Here is a 20,032-nt window from a genome sequence, read left to right as displayed (position 1 = left end):
ATTTAACACAGCATCTGGCACGCGGAGACTGCTCCAATCCTGGCAGCTGGTGTGAACAATCCTCCTCCTCCTATGGTCCATGCAACCCTGCAGGTCATATGCTGTCACTGTCATTGTCATTTGAAAGACAAGGAAACAGAGGCTCGGGATGTCACATGACAAATCCCAAGGTCACAAAGCTAATAAGTAGCAGAGTGGGGACCCTAAATAGACACAGAACATGTCCTCTCCTGCAAGTCAGCCAGGTAATGCTGATCAGAGGCTTTGATAATGTCTGAAATACACATTCAGCTGTTCAAGAACAGCTTCCGTGGCTTAGAAATGCAGAAGCCTGTTACAAAAAGAATATACGTATCAAGTAACTTTACTCTTTTCCTCTCTAATCCCTAAAAGCCCATAGATTCACAGGCAAAAAGACGAAACATGACACACAGATTCAACTTTGATGAATGTTTGATGGATTCTGAATATTGTAAAGTCTCTGCCTTTAAGGATAATAAAAGCAAATGCGCTACCAGATAGGTGGGTGGCTGGATGGGAAGGGTCGGACCAGGATGTGTGAAAGAAACTGAAGCATAAGGACAGATACAAATGAGGTGGTGAAGGAATGGCCTTGTTGGCAGGTGGGTGGGAAATCAGCAATGAGCCTTGCCGTTGGTGCTTGCAAATCTGCTCGGATAGGGACACAAAACAGCCCACAGGCTGGGGAACAGTCAGTTCATCTGCATACAAGATATTACAGTCTTTGAATACCAGAATACAAAACTCAAATCATAGGATACCTAATGCAAACGCCGCCCCAGACCTCAATGCTCCCCAAAAGCCAGCGGCTTCCTCCTTCCTTCTCCTACAAAGCTTTTTCATTTATTAAAAAGCATGGGTGCTTTGCCAGTATAACCTGGAACTGGCCTAGCTTAAGACACCAATATTTGCCAGTATAACCTGGAACTGACCTAGCTGTGAATAAAGAAATCTTCTGCCTAAAGGAGCTTAAGACACCAATATTCTGGGGGTTTAAAAAAAAAGCATAGTTGGTGTGGGGTGATGTGCCAGGCAGCTATAATAATGAAATTATTAGAAGAGGGAAGGAAGGGAACGGTGATGGGTCTGCACTGGGCACGGACTGTACGCCAGGCTCCATGTTGAACCTTCTTTACGCAGTGGCTCATTTTGAACTCCCACAACCCCAGGAGGTACATATTACTCTCCATGTTGTATAAGTGGAGAAACTGAGACTTCAGGTCATTAAATACCTTGAGCCGACAATGAGCCTGAGACCAACCCAGGCATGTCAGTTCTGGAGTCTTCCTTTTAACCTCCTGGTTTTACAATGTCACCCACCTCCCCAGGGGTGGGCTGCGGCACATTCAACTAGTCCTCCAGTGGGAACTTTGAGGTTAGTTCCAAGTTTTCATTTCCATTAAGAATTCTGTGATTACTTCCTTAGGATAAGTTCCTAGAATGGCAATTATTTAATCAAAGTATATAAACTTTCCCCCCAAAAAAAGTTTTTAATTGCATATTGCCCAAGGGCTCCCTACAACCCTCATATGAACCTGCACACCAAATGGTAGGGATCATTCTACAGGTGAGAAGCCATCACCCTGACCAAACGTACTCGATGGCCAGCTTTGCTTCATGCATCCCACAGAGCACCAGGGTCTGCCCAACTGATGGCTTGGGGTCCCCATTCTTGACATCAGGGGCCACCTGGGTTCTAACTCCCCACTTGCAGAGAGAGAGCTCCTGCCCCACACCCCCAACCTCTGAGGGCAGCCCAGGAATGGGGCCAGGGCACGTGTAATATTAAACAGCACCAGCTGCTGAATTCTAGGGGATCAAACTACTTTCCCCAGGAATTTAACAATTTGACTTCTACAGCTTCCTACAAACGGAGTCATTAGGGCAAGGAAAAGCACGGCCAAAAGAGAAAATCATGTGCTCCTCCCTCTGCTTTATGCCACTGGTAACCACAGCACCCAGCACCTAAGGTGCCCAGACAGGGCATCTGCCCCTTCCCTGCACCCCATTTCAGCTCTAGTCTCGGGTGGAGCAGATAATCCCCCTCTTGATCAATCGTTCAGCTCCACATGGGGAAAACATGGTCTCTCCACGTCTTCCATGTCCTCCACTCATAAGGCACCACAGCAGCTTTGCCTGGGCTTCCATGTGGCTGGCCTTGTGCAAAGAGTGTATCTCTGCTTGTTATTTACTACTGATGATATCGGAATATGGGATATGCATCAGGTGACAGTAACAGTGTTGACTGTAGAACGGGACTATCGTGGTTATGTTTTGTGGATCTGTAAAAGAGACACAACTGAAGTATTTAAAAATGAAATGATAACACAGTACGGGGGTTGCTTTAAAATATTCCAGTGAAGAAATGAAGAAGAAGGGGAAAGGAAAGGAGGTACGTGGGCGTGGAATGGAGGACAGGTGAAATAAAATTGGAAAAAACAAGCATAATTTCCTAATCTGAGCGATGAGTACATGGTGATCCAGGATGCTAGTCTGTCCACTTTTGTCTTTGTCTGAGATGTTCTGCAATGGAATTTTTTTGAGAAGCAGATTAACTGAATATTGCTATGAACTTAAAATGGCTCTAAAAAAATAGTCTATTAAAAAAACACCCAAACAATTAAATAAGGAGAAAAAATAGTAAAGGCAACTCCAGTGACATATATCAAAACTTTAAATATATGGGGCACCTGGGTGGCTTAATTGGCTGAGCGTCTGCCTTTGGTTCAGGTCATGATCTCAGGATCCTGGGATTGAGCCCCACATCTCCCACATCAGGCTCCCTGCTCAGAGAGGAGCCTGCTTCTCCCTCCCCCTCTGCCCCTTCCCACCCCCTTATGCTCTAATAAATAAAAACTTAATTTTTTTTTCAATATCTATGTGAATATGCAGGTATATTCATACTCATACACATCCACGAAGATCATTACAATCTGACAAATTCTGGGAAGTAGGGTTCCCATCCTCATTCACAGAGGAAACTGGGGAGCAGAAAGGTCAAACCACCGACCTAACGTCACACAGCTAGGAAGAGGATCTCGGGATTCTCTCAGCTGAGCTCACAGGTTCTCCACCATGGCACTACTGACATTTGGGGTCGGGTAACCCCTTGGTAGGGGGCTGGTGACCTGTGCATTTCAGAAGGCTGAGCAGCACCCTTGGCCTCCACCCACTAGATGCCAGAAGCCCTCCCAGTTGTGACAACCAAAAATGTCTGCAGATATGTCCAGTATGCCCTGTTGGGCAGAACCACGGTGATGGAAAGCACACACCAGCCCAACACAAAACATCTTCGCTCTGCCACCAGTGCGGAGCCTGAACACAAACGCTCCAGAAGACTTCCCAGTGTGTCATCTGCTTAAGGACAGCTGTGCTAACCTCTCCCCCAGAGGACCCGGCAGGCTCCTCCACCTGTCACCTCTTCCCATCGGCCAAGGAGGGCTTCCGGGAAAGTACACAGGCGACGAGCCAGGAGAAGGAGCAGAAGCCAGGAGGTGGGAACAGACCCCCGCAAGCCTGGATGGCTCTCATTCCCCCCTCCCGCGATGTGCACCTGGGACAAGGACCCCAATGAAGCTGTTTTCTTTCCAGAGTCTAACCCACCAAAGTGGCACTGGGCAGGGAGCACCCACATTTCATGACAACCACAGGCCAGGTGACAGGTGGGGGGGAAGAGGAGACATCGGCCCAGGCAGCTCCTCCCAGCCCTGTGTGCCTCTTACCTGTTGCTCATGTAAGAGAAAGCGCTGGAAGTCGTGCAGGTGAACAGCAGAGGCGTCCGGCCGGTCAGTGTTGCTGCCCTCGGGGAAAGGGAGGGTGTTTAGAGAGGACACACTCTACAGAAGCTGTCAACCAGGCGGCCTGCCACCAGACACCCTGCGAGTCCCCCCGGGGAGACAAGGTAGCAGATGCCACATCCCTGACCTGGAAAGAGGCAAGGAGGGACCAGAACCTGGTAGGGCAGGGCCCCGGAATCTGCACTTGGCTGCTCCCAGGGGCTTCTGGGGCACCCCGCAATCTGCAGAGTACCACAGGAGTGTGGCCTTAGGGGACACAGGGCAGTAAGGACATGGGTGACCGTGGAAAGGTGGGGACCCAAACCCAGACTTGGAGGACCAGGGAGGCTTTCTGGAGGATGCAGCAGCTGCTAGTGTCTCAGAGAATGAGGAGGGGCTCACCAGGAAGTGGAAGGGAGCTCAGGCAAAGGGAATCACATATGCAAAGGCCTAACGGAAAAGAGAAGTGGGGGAGACGGAGGGGGGAGAGGGGCAGACCTGAACCACACAGCAAATGCTTGGGTAGGGCAGGATGTGGACAGCATCTTGGGGGAGCCCATACTGGAGAAGCGAACAGGGCCCCATCAGAGGGTCTCCTCAGAAGCCACAGTGCAGAGCTTGCTGAGCCACCGAGGGCTCTGAAGCAGGAATGGGGGCCCAATGAAGCCCCTCAGATTCTGGGCAGATGGGGAGAATCAGCCTAAAGATACAAGACACAGGCTTTGGGAGCAGACAGGTCCACTGGTGGGAGGATTTTCTGTTTGCGATGAGAGAACTGTTCACCTGCATACACAGAGACTCCACCTCAGCCAGCAGCCTGAGCAGCTGCTGTAGAGGAGGTCGTGGCTATTGGAAACCTGGGACCTCACGGGACTGGCACAGTAACACTGGTTTCTATGTAAAGTGCATTCTGCAGAACAGAACTTTCCAAGGAAATCTGTACTTTACACTGAGCATCTGCAAGATATCTGTGTGTATGTGTGTGAGGGGTCTTTTATTTTGTTTTTTAAGACTTTATTTGAGAGAGAGAGAGAGAGAGAGAGTGTGTGGGAACACACAAGTGGAGGGAGGTAGCAGAGGGAGAAGCAGACTCCCTGCTCAATCCTGGGGCTCCCTCCCAGAGACCCTGAGATCATGACCTGAGCTAAAGGCAGACACTTAACCCATTGAGCCACCCAGGCGCCCTGAGGGAGTCTTTTTTTTTGGGGGGGGGGTGCGGGGGTCTTTTTAAATACAGGAAATACAACACACTTTCAGCTTGTTCCCTTTACTAAAGACTCGAGATTCAAAAGTCTATTGTCTTTAATTATGGGTGTATTTGTAAACTTCTTTGCTAACCAGCCTGATGATCTAACACTAACATTTTCCTTAAAAGACGATATAAGAATAAGACTTGCTTCATACATACTTGCAGTTTTGAGGTTTCTGGTTTAGAAAGGGACAGAGGGATTAGTTGCCAGAGTGTCCTCATCAATGAGAGCAGCTTCTGAAAAGCAGACCTAAATCAGCGCACCACAAATCATCTTTAGGTGCTGTTAACTCCAGGGCAAACATATCTCCCAGGCAGAGAGGCCTGGGAAACACAGAACCCCTTCATAAATCCCTCACCTGGGGAATTTGTAAGAACAGTAAAGATCTTGGGGCGCCTGGGTGCTCAGTCAGTTGAGCATCCAACTCTTGGTTTTGGCTCATGTCACAATCTCAGGGTTGTGAAATCAAGCCCTGCACTGGGCTCCAAGCTCCGTGCAGAGTCTGCTTGAGATTCACTTTCTCCCTCTCCCTCTACCCCTCCTCTGGCTCACTTGTACTCTCTTTAAAATAATAAATAAATAAATCTTTAAAAAAAAAAAAAAAGAATAGTAAAGATTCTAACAAGTCCTGCAGCACTTACGCTGTAATAATACCGTTATCACTATTTATAAGCTCTTTGCCACCTCACACACTGCATGAAGCACTTTAATATGCTTCAACTCATTTTAATTCACTTAAACCTGCTTAACCAGGAAGTTCCCAAACTCCTTTCTGGGAAAGCAGGTCCTAAAGCATATAGGCTTCTCTACAGAACCTTCTGGGCCACCCTCCCACCACACCACACACCCTGTGGCTGTTCATGTTTATCCATGCCACTGGCTCAGGAAAGCCAATTCCCCAGTGGGAGACCTTGCCCCTGTGGAGATCATTGCCCCTTGCCACTGTGGCTTCCCACAGAGGTGGCCCTCCTGGAGGCAGGCAGCTGGCCCAACTGGAAGGACCCACATAGGCACTGCTCTGCACAGCCACCCTGAATAATACCCCAGAAGAGGTGCCTCACCCCAAGATGAACACGGAAGAATCTTTTTTGAATTCATCAAGAATCTGAAATAGAAAATAGAAGAAAAACACATAAAAAATAAGAACATTGGACAAGTCAAGACAATTCAAATGGACAGTTTATTAGAAAATTGCAACTGGTATGATTTATAAATATTCAAATATGGCAGAAACGTAGGAAGTAGAAAAGTCTTCCTCACCCCCTTCTACAAAAAAGGTAGAAGTCTTCCCCACCTCCTCTTTAGTCTTATTCCTGAGAAGCAATCAATCTTAATAATTTGGTAGGTTTCCTTCTAGAATGTGTTTGATAATTACATCTTATAATTACATCCATGTCTCCAAACTTTTAGCTGTTGATTTTAGGCTTTACTTATTATTCTGCAAACCCCATACAGTCCTGCCTCACTACTTGGAAAACCCACATTGTATTCCATACTGTGTACATTACTGATTTTCTGCCATTAGGCTCAGTATTACAAAGAATCTCCACATACGTGTCTATTTTTGTCCTGCTGCACAGATAGTTCCAAGGGGTAGATTCTTAGGAAAGCACCTGGACGGGTATGGGGTGTGCATATTAACTTTGATAGATTGATCAAACTGCTTTCCCAGCAACGGTCCTGCCCAGAGCCCCCAGCAGAAAACGCAGAACCTTTTCCACACCCTCCCTGCTACATTTCAGATCTGTACTACTTCAGTGAGCTAACTTTTCATCTTCAAACTCAAGAGAATAAAAGAACTACTGGACAGCTTTGGTCCTGCTCTTTGCAGCCTGCTGATGTTGTGACTATTGCTGTAACGATGGAGCGCTCTTCCACCAGGGAGCCTGGCGTGACTTTCCCCCCAGCTTCTGCTGACACCAATGCACTGCGAGCACCTTATACATGCATGTGCACGCACACATTCACTCATACCTTGTGTCTGCTTCTGGGGAGGTAGCATTACTTTAGTGGTCTTTAATGAGACTGCGATTGGATAAGCATTTGAAAAGTTCAGAGCACAAATGGAAATGCAGCCACTGGCACGTTACAAATGCTAGTGATATAAATACCACTCCTGCTCTGGACTCCCCAGTCTGCTTGCCAAGCTACTTGGAGTCCAGAATGACACGTGGAAAACCAACATTCTGCAAAAGGTATCTACAGGCCCCTGCGGAAGCATCAGGAGATCTGTGTAAGTCTGTGCATATATGTGTTCGTTTTTTTTTTTCTGGAAAGATGATCTACAGCTTTAATCAGCATCTCAAAGAAATAGGTCACCCAAAAAGGTTAAGAGCCACTCTTTGAGGAAAACTCAGAAGTACTTCCTTCTATTTACGTGTAATTTATAGCATAGCTATTTCTTTACTTAAAAAAAAAAAAAAAGAGAATTTGGGGCAGTGCATGCTCTTTGTTATTTGGACTTACTTGGCACTTAGATCACTAGATCAACCTAGTATTTAAGGCCAGATCCCTTCCAAACCAAACCCAGAGACTGGTTTCCTTATACCTGCAGAAAACCTGGTCTGGGACTTATCCTCAATTACCCACTCTGCTAGACCCTAAAGCCAGTCAGTTCCTTTACTTCTTTTCAATGAAGCACAAAAAAGTGCCCCACCCCATTTCAGCCAGGTGGACAGCTGGGACAAAGGAAGAGCTCCTACTGCAGAGACACTTCCAGAGCCAGAAAACGTGGGGAAAAGAAACACCCAGCTTCCCCTCTTGTATCCTGTATCTCCATCCTGGTCACCCCATTTGCTGAACCTGCTGGCAGAGGCACCTGGGAATGTACTTGTGGGAATCAGCCCCTCAGGGTCCAGAGAGGGGCAGAAGGATTGAAAGCAAAAAAGGCAAGTATTACCAACCTGAGGCTCTCCACTTGCATAAGCAGAAGCAAAATTTAATGATGCAGCGCAATAGGGCAGGTGGGGGGATGGGGGTTCTGGGGAATGGAAGACAGAAGGCAAGAAGATTTCTGGGTCCATCCAACAGAGAAGCCAGTCACGTGTCCACTGCAGTGGGAGGGAAGAGCATCACAAGGTCCCTTCTGGACATTCCAGTGTGAGATGCAAGGCAACCTGGCAGTTAGATGGGAGAATCTGGCTAAGCACTGGCCCTGCCTGACAATCACCAACCTTCAGACACCAAGAAATCAAAGACCCAGCCAAAGATGTTGTGAACCCGTGGATAGCGAGGTAAGAGGACAGCGAAGACAGCGTAGTATCCCAAAGCCAAGTGACAACATCCAGGAGAGAGTGACCAACTGTGATCCATGCCACCCAGTGGGCACGATAAAGGCCAGAGGACCGACCAGCGGCTTTCACAATGTGGAGGTCCCCGGTGATATGACAGGATGAACTGCCATGGGGTGGGAGGCTTGGATACATGGCTGGGACAGGCTCAGGAGCGGAGAGAGAAATTGGGGAATGCAGACAGCGATTCTGATGGGGCTCCTGGAGCAGGTTCCTTCACGGGGCAGAGAAATAGGGCAGCGTTCCAAAAGGGAAAATGTGTCAGGGAGGGCACTCTATCAATGGAAGAGGTTACAGCATGTGTGATGGCTACAAATGTGGCCCCCAAAAGATCTGTGCAAGCCCCATCCCCTCCCTCCCCACCTGTGAATGTGACTTTATTTGGAAATAGGGTCTTTGCAGATATGATCCAGTGAAGGCAAGGTTCTCCTGGATTAGGGCAGGCCCTAATGCTATGAGTCGTCCTTATAAAGGAGACATCTGGAGCTGGCACAGGCCAGGACTAGGTGGCCACATGATGACCAGTGACAGAGATGGGAGCGATGTGTCTACAGAGCAAGGAGTACCCAGGATGGCTAGCAAATACCAGAAGTGGGGAGAGAGGCAAGGAACAGATTCTCCCTGGAGACATCAGGGGGCATCAGCACTGCTCACACCCCGACTGCAAGAGACAGAACCTGCTTAGCTGGAGTCTGTAGTGGCAACACTGGGGAACAAACAAGGCTTGTTGGGAGCTGATGCAGGGCAGCCTCAACCCCAGCTCCCCATCCCATCAGGAAGGCACTGAAACAAACCCCAGTCAGATACAAGAAACAGGCTCTGAGACGACCAGCAGTTGTTCCGAGGTGACACATCTAGAACGTCATAGAGCCTGCATTTCAATCCTGGTCTATTTTGGCACTTCTCCACTGGCCTGCACAGTACGTGCAAATGCCCACAAAGCAAATAATGACAACCTAGCAATGAGAGAAGAACATTCTAGATGCTATAGGCACATAGTGGAGAGACAGCAATTAAGTTATTCTATCATTACTGTGCAGGGTTATGTGGTCAGAGTCTACCAAACCAGGATGTGTGGCTACAGGTAATGTCCCCTCTGGCCCCAGCAAAAGATCAATGAGGTGAGGGGAGATGTCTGTTTTGTTAACCACTGTGCCCTCCTGGCTCAAACATTTGTTGAATGAGTGCCTAAAATAATGGATAAATAGAACTAAAGGCTACAAGTCACCTCGGACTTTTGATTCCCTGGAGACAAAAAAAGGGGCTGTGCCAAAGGATGGAGACCACAAGAGCAAGGGCCAGAGGTGTCGAGGTCAATCTGAGGTCAGGGAATGAGTCTCCCCACAGAGGGGTGGAGGGAAGCACACCCTCCATAGTGTAATATACCTTACACACTCTGCTTAGTGGGTTACATGAGCCATTTGGTGCCAGGGGGCCAAAGGGAAAATGACAGAAAAAGCCAACCAGAGATTCCATGGCTGATTTTTGCACTTTGGATGCTTCTCCCCCTCCTACCCTCCTCACGCCCATTAGAATAATGTGCGCTATTCCCTGGAACCCTCATCACAGAATGTGACTCACTTCACATATGCTTGCACCCATGTAAAAAATCTCGAAGAGTAAATATTAATCTTTCTACTAAATATATAACTATAGAAGGTTTGAAGACATTTCACTTATCTTTTTATTTGTACGCACTTCCTACTTCTCTGTTATAACTATGTGTTATTTTGATGATAATGCAACTTATTCAAACATCAGAAATGAATTTCCAATCAAGTGTTGCCTGGTCAGTGAGGTACCAAAGGACCCTCCGGGAAACCCATTGACCCTGACCAAGATGGTCCTTTTGAGGCAGGACAGGGAGCAGAAGACCACAGCCAGCTGTACTCACTTCCTCCAGAGGAGATTCTGGCTCATGAAAGGACAAGCTGTCCTGGGGGGCCAGCTACTGGGTGACTGCTCTCGATGAGCCTTTTTCATCCTCTCAATTAGCCTGGAGGATGGATACCATCAACCCTATGTAACTGATAAGACTGAGCATCTGGGAACTTAATACCGTTGTCAGCTACGAGTAATGTGAAAGCAAGATTAGTGCCACCTTCAAAAAAATTACAGCTATTTTCTCTTTTAATAGGCCAAGAAGCATTGAAGACGCCTACATTTAGATCCCGGGGGATGGCGATGGATGGTGGAAGGCTGTGTGTTTGCCTTCTGGTACCTTGCAGGGTTGGAAAGGCACTTGTTCTTTGAATCACACTAGATACCTTTGAGAGCTGATTATTATTTGTGAGCTGCTGGAGAGCAACTGTGGATGTTGGGTTCATGGGAACCCTTGGTGGACAGACTTTTAACACGGCCCCAGGATGTCCTCCCAGTATTCACACTCCTGCATGGTCCCTGCCAACTTGCAAAAGTAATGGGATGTACATGATCATGTGTCTATGACTACATGATGATGCTATACACGACTGAGCACCTGTCTTGCCACCTTTGAGGAAGCCAGCACCTATGTAGGGGAGTCCCATCCATTATGGAGCTGTGGGCAGCAGCATCTAGGAGCTGTGGGTAGCCTCTGGCCAGCAAGAAACTGAACCCTCAGTCCCACACCTGCAGGGAACTGCATCTTCCACAACCTCATGAGCTTGGAAGCAGATCTTTTCCCACTTGAGCCTCAAGATGAGACCACAGCCTCAGGCTAAACTCCTATGAGACCCTAAAGCAGATAATCGAGCCAACTCATGCCAGAATGCCCAAGCCCCAAAAGCTGAAAGAACAATGCACATCGTGGTGATGCTGCAATGCAGCTAATACAGAACCGTAACACATTTCCAAAGGAATCTACCGGAGGGTACAGAGAATAGATGGTATGAAAAGACAGGGGGTATAAGCAGATGAATAAACTGCTACCTGACCACCGCATCCCACAGGGGTGAAACTCAAGTCCTGGACCAAGAGCAAGAAGGAAATTAGCGAGCCATCCTTGCGGATGATCAGGGCCTGTAAGTGCCTCCTGCCCAGGCGCCACTAACCAAGGCAGGCCTTCCTATATTTGGTGGGGAGGTAGCGGAGGAACAGTTATGAAGCTGAGCATTAAAGCATTCGAGGGAGAAATAATACAATGCTGGGTTTGCTTCAAAATTACATGAGCAGAGGAAAGTGGATTAAAGCAAGATGAAAAAGAAGTCCCATGAGTGGATCATTGGTGAAACTAGCTGATGGGTACGTGGGGTTTGCTACACTATAGCCTCTGCTTCTGTATGTTTGAAATGTCCCTTGATACAAATGTTTTCAGAATTAAAAGCAAGTATCAGTGGCTGGGCACTGAAGTTGGGCAAAAGGGAACTCAAATCCTAGCTCTGCAGCTTTTGAGCTGTATAACCTCTAGCAAGTAAGCTCTCTGAGCTTCAGGTTCTTCATCTGTAAAATGGGAATAATACTGGTGCCTCTCACACAATTGTGAGGAGAACTAAATGCATGGACAACACTCAGCACAGCACCCAGCCCCAGCGTATATTATAGTTCACACTTAGGAAACATTTGCTATGATCTCTATTCGTAATATTGTTAGTACAGCCTAGCTAGAGGCTTATCATCAGGGACACACATGGAATTAAATTTGTCTTCCTGCTGCTGCAAAACTTTTAGAAGCTTTGAGGCTTGGCTGTGGAAACATAAGCAGGTGCAGCTAACTACCTCAAGTTGGAAATCCATAGCTACTGATGAGCAGGAACCCACTCCTGGATCTAGTCTGGGGGGTGAGGGGGAATTGTCCATCACCAGGGGGAGCCCTGTCTCCCCAAAGGAGCCTAAGAAATCCAGCTGAGCCTCTCAGAGCACACAGCTCTTGCTTTTCTGTGCTCTGTACTGCCAACAAGGAGCTCAAGAAGCAAATTATATGCTGACAGAAGGGGAGGGGCATTTACCTACACAAGAGTAGTGAGGTTTCTCAAACTGGCCACTATCTATAGAGCTTGGGGCTTTGTTATTCAAATTACAAGTCAGTTACACCCTCCAGTGCTGGAGATCAAAAGCCTTTGGGGTGTGGCAGGCAACATAAATTAGTAGAGAAAGCTGGGGGGGGGGGGGGGGGGGGCCCGGGTCGGGGTAGGTGGGAGCTGGGCAAGCCAGAGAATGCTTGCTTCCTTCCTACTCAGATGTCCTCATGGGGAACTCAGGACCCATATATAGCCACATGTCAATTTTTTTTCAGAAGCAGCAGAAAAATCTAGATGTTAACATGAAATCTCTTAAGTTTTAAATGTAGGCAATTCATTTGAAAAACATTTAAACCATTAGGCCAAGTCTAATAGAATGCAGGCTGAATGGGTTCTGGCCAAGAGAAGGAGCCTCTGGAACAGATGTTTTTTCCCCTCCAAAACTGGGCAATCTAAATTACCCCCAGAGGATTCAGCGATTCTGCAGAAATCGGACTCAAATTTTTCCTCCACCTCCTCCCTCTCAAACACACACGTTAGCCTCAAAAAGAACCATAAAGAAAGTAGAGGTTGAAATAAGTCTTAGGTGGAATTTTATCATGCAAACAGCCCATCAATGGGTTAACCTATGCTGGCAGATGAATTAGCTTTAGTGCAAACCTTATTCTCAAGCTTTGCCTGCCATCTGTCTGATGAGACAGCATCCTGAAATTTCAAGGCAACTGATTATAAAAACTGTTATTTGCAACTACTTATCTTGAGTGAATCAAGGTTTTCTCAATCCTGGTCAATTGCATAAGACACCAATTGTCATTATTCTGGATTCCACTGGTACATTGTCATCAGACATTTTCATTGTTCTCAAGAACTGATTACAAATAAAACTTACAGATTTTAACCTAAAAAGCTGTTTTGATCAGCTTTTATGCAGCAGTTTTTTTATTAAGTTTTCATATAAAAAAGGAGTGGATGGTTACATAATTTAAAATGTTTTATAACCAATGACCTGATTTAATATCTTCATTTTACAGAGCCAGCTGAATGAAGGGGGAAAAGATGGCTTTTCCCAAAATCACTTGTGGTCAGCCAAGGTCAAGCTGGGGCTGAAATCCAGGTCTTTCAATCCCCTGTACTCTATTTGGCAAACCAAGAACTAATATGTGAAAATTAATACAATGCAGTGGAATGTTTTACTCTAAAAAATCATGTATTTTTCCCCCAATCTAGGCACACTGGAGATGCTGCTCCCATGTCTTTGCCTCAGATACATCTAAAATCCTACAGCCAGTGGTCACCTATCAAGAAACCTCATCCTGTGCCCACCTGCAGGACTGCATGCAAAAAGCAATTACTAAGTGTCTTCTAGCGACTTTGTTGTATTTTTTTTTTTTTAATAAGTAGGCACTATACCCAATGTGGGGCTTGAACTCCCAACCCTAAGATCAAAAGTCGTATGCTCTACCAATTGAGCCAGCCAGGCACCCCCCTCCCCTTCTAGTGACTTTCATATGCTTATCACTGAAAATGCCTGCACTCTTGACTTCCTCCCATCCCAAGCCCTCATTCAGTTGTCCCAAGAGCCTGGTGGGGCTGGAATCCCCAACCCCATTGCACAGATGAGAAGACTGAGGCTGAGAGCCTCAGATCACATAGCTAGTTGGAGAAACCAGATCTCTGGCTCCAAGTCCCACATCCTCTCTGCTCTGCAGCTCTGCTCTAGACCCAGTTTTGCTACCTGCAAAGCCCTCTTTTGATAACAGAGCCTCTTGTTTGTGGGGCATGCGCCACCCACCAGGCACTGCGCTCCATACACTGCACTGAACCCCTTTGTTTAAGCTTTATGCTTTATGGGACTTTGTGTGTGTGTGTGTGTGCGCGCGAGTAATGTGCTCTTTGGAACAAGTCAAAAAAAACTGAGGTGTGCAAAGAAAAATGCAGTTATCTCTGCTGCCCATCTTCCCAAACCCCTTCAATACACAGACAAGATCAGCATTAAATGCGAAGTGTGTATCCTTCCATACTTCTTCCCTGTTCATAAAAACACACAGAGACATATGGAGGAGGATTATTATATCCTGGTTTTGGTTCTGGTTTTGTTTTTTCATCAGACTTAGTTCCTCGGGTGAATCTGCTGCCAGCTTTGCTCACAAAATATCATGAACATCCCTCCAGATCAACAAACAGAGAGACTCAGTCAGGCTTCTTAATCAGCTGCATAATGTTGCATGGTATGGATGGACCATAATTTCACTCAGCTATTCCTCTACTGAGAGGCAGGCAGATGGTTTCCAGGTATTTTGCCAGAATAAGTAACGCTGCAACAAACAATCTGGTAATAAATTCTAAGGTCCCCATGCCCTCATTTCTCTCAAATAGAGTTCCCAAAATGCCACCGTCAGGTCAAAATGTATGCACATCTTAATTTAATTTTAAAATGGCATATTATCTTAATAAAAAATATTCTCATAAATATTGAATAAAAGCATTTTAAAAAAGATCACACACATAATCCCTCAACCCAGAGATGGTTACCCTTAATGATTTGATAAATTTCCTTCCATGAGGAGATAGTGCAACCAAATTAACTGAACTTGTTTTACTTTCATAGGCTGAATTTAATTCCAGACTTCTCACGTTCCTTCCATTTCCCCCACAGCTCTCTCGCGCGTCTACCAATCTAACGATGAAACGAGGACGTCACGGTCATTCCCACTGTGTCTTTCCTTGCTGAGAGGGGACACTCAATGGGTCTCACGGGTTTCTTAGGGACACACCAGACTTTGAGGCACAGGGGAAACAGAAACAGAAACACTGATAATTTGCTCAAGAATTGTCTTACCGACTTTTGCTGCTCAAACATAAGTTTTTTATAGAACAGGTGGAACTGCTCAAAGCTGAGCTCATCTTTGTGTGCACCAATTTCCTGTAAATTAAAGACAAAAAAAAAAAAGTGACCATGCGATCTCTTACGTCCCCCACCAGAATGCCGCCTCACTGTTACCAGGTGGAATGGCTCTTCCACAGCTCTGGCCAAAACCAAACTCACATTCCTCTGAGCCCAAACTGTTCACGGGTTTCCTAATTTACCTGCCTGGAGAACACACCCACCAAGGGCCCCACCAGGTAAGATCCTGCCCTTGAACCCCCTAAATGGAAGCAACTCAGCCAGAATTCCAAGAGCTGTGATGCAGAACTCTTCCCTCTGGGGGCAGAAGACACTTCCAAATCTAGACCTAGTGTAATAAGGTCTGGGCAGACAGGGCATTCTAAAAGCATGGGAAAATTAACCAAGCCTTTGGAGTTAGAGTTCAACCCCAGTCAAGGCTTGTCCTCTGAATTGCTTAATGGCTTTGGACGATTTACCTGATCCCATTCAGATCCTCAGTTTCTTCATCTGTAAAATAAAAACCACCCCCCACCCCCCCTCCCTAGGACTTCCTCCAAACCAAACCAGTAACATCTACATATTGCCAGCTCAGGGAAGCCCTGATAAAGAACAAGATTCCAAAGATGTGGTGATCAATGGTAACGCTTCCCACTGTCTGTTTCTGCCTTCCTGGAATAGTTGGAATGCTCTAGGCAAGTGAAAAGATGGCTTGGTAGCCACAAAGTGGGTGAACTCTTCCAAGAACTCACTGGCACAAATATGAATGCCCTTTCTTGGCTTGAGGAAGCCTATGACCGGGGCTGCCGGCAAGCAAGTGGCAAGGTCATGTGAGTCCCACAACTGGAGCTAGGGAGATGGAGCATCACTGGCTTCCTGACAAGATTCAGGATCTCTCTGAGCACCAGTCGGGGGGGGTGCCTAGGCATCATCTCCATCCTTACACCATTCAGGAAGGCCCCACTTGCCCTACCCTACGCCATCACCCTCGGGGTGACTTTACCCACTTTACCTCCCAACAGCGTAATTACAGCAGACCACATACAAACTCAATGATGAGTAGAAGGAGGGCTGGGTAGGAAGTTGGGGGAAAGCCAGAGAGGAGCCCCCTCTGACAGCTATATTATGAGGACTGGATACAGAATACCATGCTCTTGACAACCTTACCTAGGGAACCTTTCATAATATTTTCCAAAAGAAACAAATTTGTTCATGTTACTTGAAGGACAGCAGGCTGTGGGACAGTGAGTGAAGGGAAAGACCGCACTCGTGGTTCTCACCTAGGACTGCATGGATGGCATGGATGACGTCCTCACCTAGGACTATGAACTGGACAGATGTCTGGGCTCTCCCAGGCACCCTTCAATGGGGCTCAAAGGCTAAGTGACCCTCGGTTCGCAAAATCGCCACGCCAAGAAGCTACGACACTTACCACAAACTTATCTTTGAGGAACTTGGCACTGTTCACCTTAAAGTTGACCAGGGGTAAGATGGTCTTCAACTCTCGGAGGCTGATGCTGCAAAAGAGGGAAACCTCAGCTCTAGCCGCTTCAACCGTGGAGGGCTGGGCTACATTCACCCTGTCCTCCGGAGCACCCTCTATGGGTAGAGGGACTGGGGACAAGAGACCCTATATTCCAGGTGGGTCACACAAGGCTGGTCTCTACCCTTCAGGGAGGGCCAAGGACTCAGGTCACATAAGAGATTCACAGTGTGAGCAGAACATGATGGCAGGAGGCCACATAACCTCTGTGGATAGGAGATGTCCAGGGACTTCAAACCAAGGGGAGCGACTCACCAAAGGCCAGAGGGGAAGGGGAAGGAGCCAACCCTATACAAGCCCCTACTATGTGCCAGGCTGCCCTGCGGGTCATCCAGGCAATAATGTTACCTAAGCCCTCACTCCATCTGACCCACACACACACACAGGAAGCATTACCCACCCTTGGGGTTTGAACAGGCAACGGGAGAGGGGTCTGCTCAAGGTCAAGGGCTGGGTGACAGCAGAGCCCAGATTTGAATCAAATCCCAAAAGGTATAGTCACATGGACCACATCACAGAAATCTTCCTGCGTGATTTTCACCTAGGCCAGGTAGTAAGTTCAGGTGCAGAGGAAAGAAGAAGGAGAGAGCACATTCAGAGCAAAAGAAATACCCATAGTAGCACCAGTTACCAACAGTAGCAGTGGAACTTTAACAGCATATATACAATGCCAGGCACTGCTCCAGGGGACAGACACAGACATGCCTTCCATGTTCTAACAACCGCATGAGGTGGGTACCGTCACCATCTCCACATTCCCGGGGAGGACACAGGCTCAGAGAGGTCTGGGGCTAGGACGTGGAACAGGGACTCCAGGGAAGTCCACCTGTAACCAACCACTGCATTTTCCCGCCTCTCCAGGAATAGCATGAACAGTGTGGAGAGGTGTGGGGTCGGGGTGGTCGGTCAAGGGCGCAGGATCTAGACCCCTGTGGCTATAGAGCTGAGTGTCTACTAGAGCAAGAGAGAGTGGTCTTGGGGTGCCATTGGTGTGGTCAGAGAAAACTGCTCTGTGTTCTGCAGCCGTCAGTCTGGACAGGGGTGTGCATGGCCAAGGAAGGAAGCCTGCCCAGGATGTGGGCAGAAAATGGCCCAGTTTCCTCCACCCTGTCAACTCAGCTTCTGCCAGCACATCCAGAAGAAGGCAGCACATTACAGAAGAAGGCAGCACATTACGCTGAGCAACTGCCTCTGGAGACAACTGAGTGGAGCTCCTGGCCATCCCTGTGTCCCCACCTCCAGCCTTTTTACCTCTAGTCTAACAGCCTCCCTAACATCAGACACCTATACCTGCCAGATGCTTCCCTACCCCCGACTGCTTCAGGGGCAGCAACAAGGGTTTTCCCAGAAAGGCTGAGAGCAACACCTTCGAGTGGGGCTGGCCAGCCAGAGAGTCAAGCAGGCTGGCTGAGACCCCCTTTCTGACCCAGCCCCCAGGGTGCCCAAGAAGAACCTGGCCAGGGCCGGATGAAGGGAGAAGAACAGCAGGGCCTAGCACCACAAGACAGGGCAAGGAGAGGGTCTGGCCAAGCTGGTGGCCCTGCAGGGCTCATCCAGGACCAAGGAGGAAGTCAGAGTCCCCTCGGGAATCCAGAACCTCCAGGCAGAAACAGGGTCAAGAAACCTCCCCACATCCAGGTATAGAGACAGGGGCACTGGGAGCCAGTAGAGCAAACACAAGATCTGGGGCCAAGAGACTCTGAGCAATGGGGCACCCGAATCCATCTGCTCCAAAAGTCCTACCTTATAGCAGAGCGACTGAGCTGCCAGGTAAAGGTGGGGACCCAGAGCTTCCTTAGGCTCCTGTGCCAGGACCTTGCCACTCCCCTCACCTCCCTGCCCCCCAAGCTCCTTCCTCATTCCCTCCTTCCCCAGACCTGTGATCTGTGCTGCACTGCCTGACCCTGAGCCAGGACAGGCTCGGTAACTCCCCAGCTGCTGGAGGGGAAGAATCCAGCAGCCCCCCACTACACCCCTCTCCCCGTTTGGAACTTGCCATCATCAGATGAAGAGAGTGCCTCGGCAAGGCTGCATCCAGCATCCAATGACTGCAGCCCTCCCGGGACCTCAACAGAGGACGGATCTGCAGGCCGTGGCTGTGACCCACAGCAGCCCAACTCCTGCTACTACCCACGGGTGTCCATTCCCCACGCCCTCCCCAGGAGACTTCCCGCACACAAACCCCCAATCCCCATCTCAGATTGTGGTTCCTACAGGCTCAGCCTGTGACCATGGGTTCGGAACCAGGGCAATTCTTCTGCAGAGGGAAGGCAAGAAACAATCCCTGCCAAGGGCCACAAAAAGCCCCTGCCTCCGCTGTGGCAGGCATCACTCCACAGTCGTGGCACCTCCTCCTGTCAGCCTGGCACCATCCCAGCTCCCACAGCATCACGCCCCAGCAGCCTTTGCCATGCCACCGGGGTAAGTTTCCTGGCAGCCCCAGGAAACTTACCTGCCACCCAAAGGCTGGACCCACACCTCCACCACCCCCGGCTTCTCAGCTGTACAGACAGTCATACGCCTTTGTCAGTACTCACCAGAAGCCGGGATTCTAAGCATTCTCACACACCAACCCACTGTGACCTCACCCCAACCCAGGGAGGCAACAACTGTTAGCCCTCTCTTACAGAGTAGAGGCACTGAGGCACAGAGAAATTAAGGAACTTACCCAAACTCACAGAACTAGTAAGTGTTAAAGCGGAGATTCAAATCTCACCACTGCCCAATAGAACTTTTGACAATGATGGAAATATTCTAGATCTGGGCTATCCAATGTGGTAGCTACTAGCCACATGCGGCTACTGAGCATGTGAAATGTGGCTAACATGACCCAGGAGCTAAAATTTTTATTTAATTTTCATTAATTTAAATAGCCACAAAGAGCCAGGGGCCACCATATAGGACAGAGCAGCTCTGGAAGCTTGCTTCTCTAAGTAGAGTCCCTGGACCAGCAACACCAACCTCAGCTGGGAATTTGGTAGAAATGCAGATTCCTGAGCTCCAGGCCAAACCTTGTGAAGCAGAAACTCTGCAGAGGAGACAGTACACGCCTAAGGCCAAAGCCCCCCAGGCGGTCCCAATGTTCTAGGGCCACAGCATGAGCTGCATGATACCTACGTGCATTCCTGCTGAAGGAGAGACCTGGACCCGCGCACCTGCCTTCCACCTGCAACCGCTGCCCCTTCTGCCTCCTGAAGACCCAACAGTCTTCCGTCTGCCCCACCCAGCTTCAGCCTCTGCAAATCCCATGTTATATGCTCAGCGGCAAAAAGCAGAGGGAGGTAAAAAATCTGGAGACAGCAAGACAAACTGCTATGAGCCCTACAGGCT

General features: G+C 48.3%; 1 protein-coding gene across 6 annotated transcripts in view; it reads right to left on the bottom strand.

Annotated features, from left to right (window-relative positions):
- The window catches only part of PLCG2 (phospholipase C gamma 2), a 173,983-nt gene that overhangs the window by 60,571 nt on the left and 93,380 nt on the right, over nucleotides 1-20,032 (bottom strand). For all 6 annotated transcript variants that reach the window (XM_072819422.1, XM_072819419.1, XM_072819424.1 and 3 more), the window contains 4 exons: nucleotides 16,592-16,676; nucleotides 15,115-15,198; nucleotides 6,109-6,152; nucleotides 3,744-3,816 (listed from right to left, as the gene is read on the bottom strand). In XM_072819422.1, coding sequence (XP_072675523.1) covers nucleotides 3,744-3,816; nucleotides 6,109-6,152; nucleotides 15,115-15,198; nucleotides 16,592-16,676 — 286 coding nt within the window. The remainder of the gene's footprint in view (nucleotides 1-3,743; nucleotides 3,817-6,108; nucleotides 6,153-15,114; nucleotides 15,199-16,591; nucleotides 16,677-20,032) is intronic.

Source organism: Canis lupus, chromosome 3 (genome assembly GCF_048164855.1).
Source record: "Canis lupus baileyi chromosome 3, mCanLup2.hap1, whole genome shotgun sequence".
NCBI classification, from domain to species: domain Eukaryota; kingdom Metazoa; phylum Chordata; class Mammalia; order Carnivora; family Canidae; genus Canis; species Canis lupus.
This window is presented reverse-complemented; position numbering and strand designations above follow the sequence as displayed.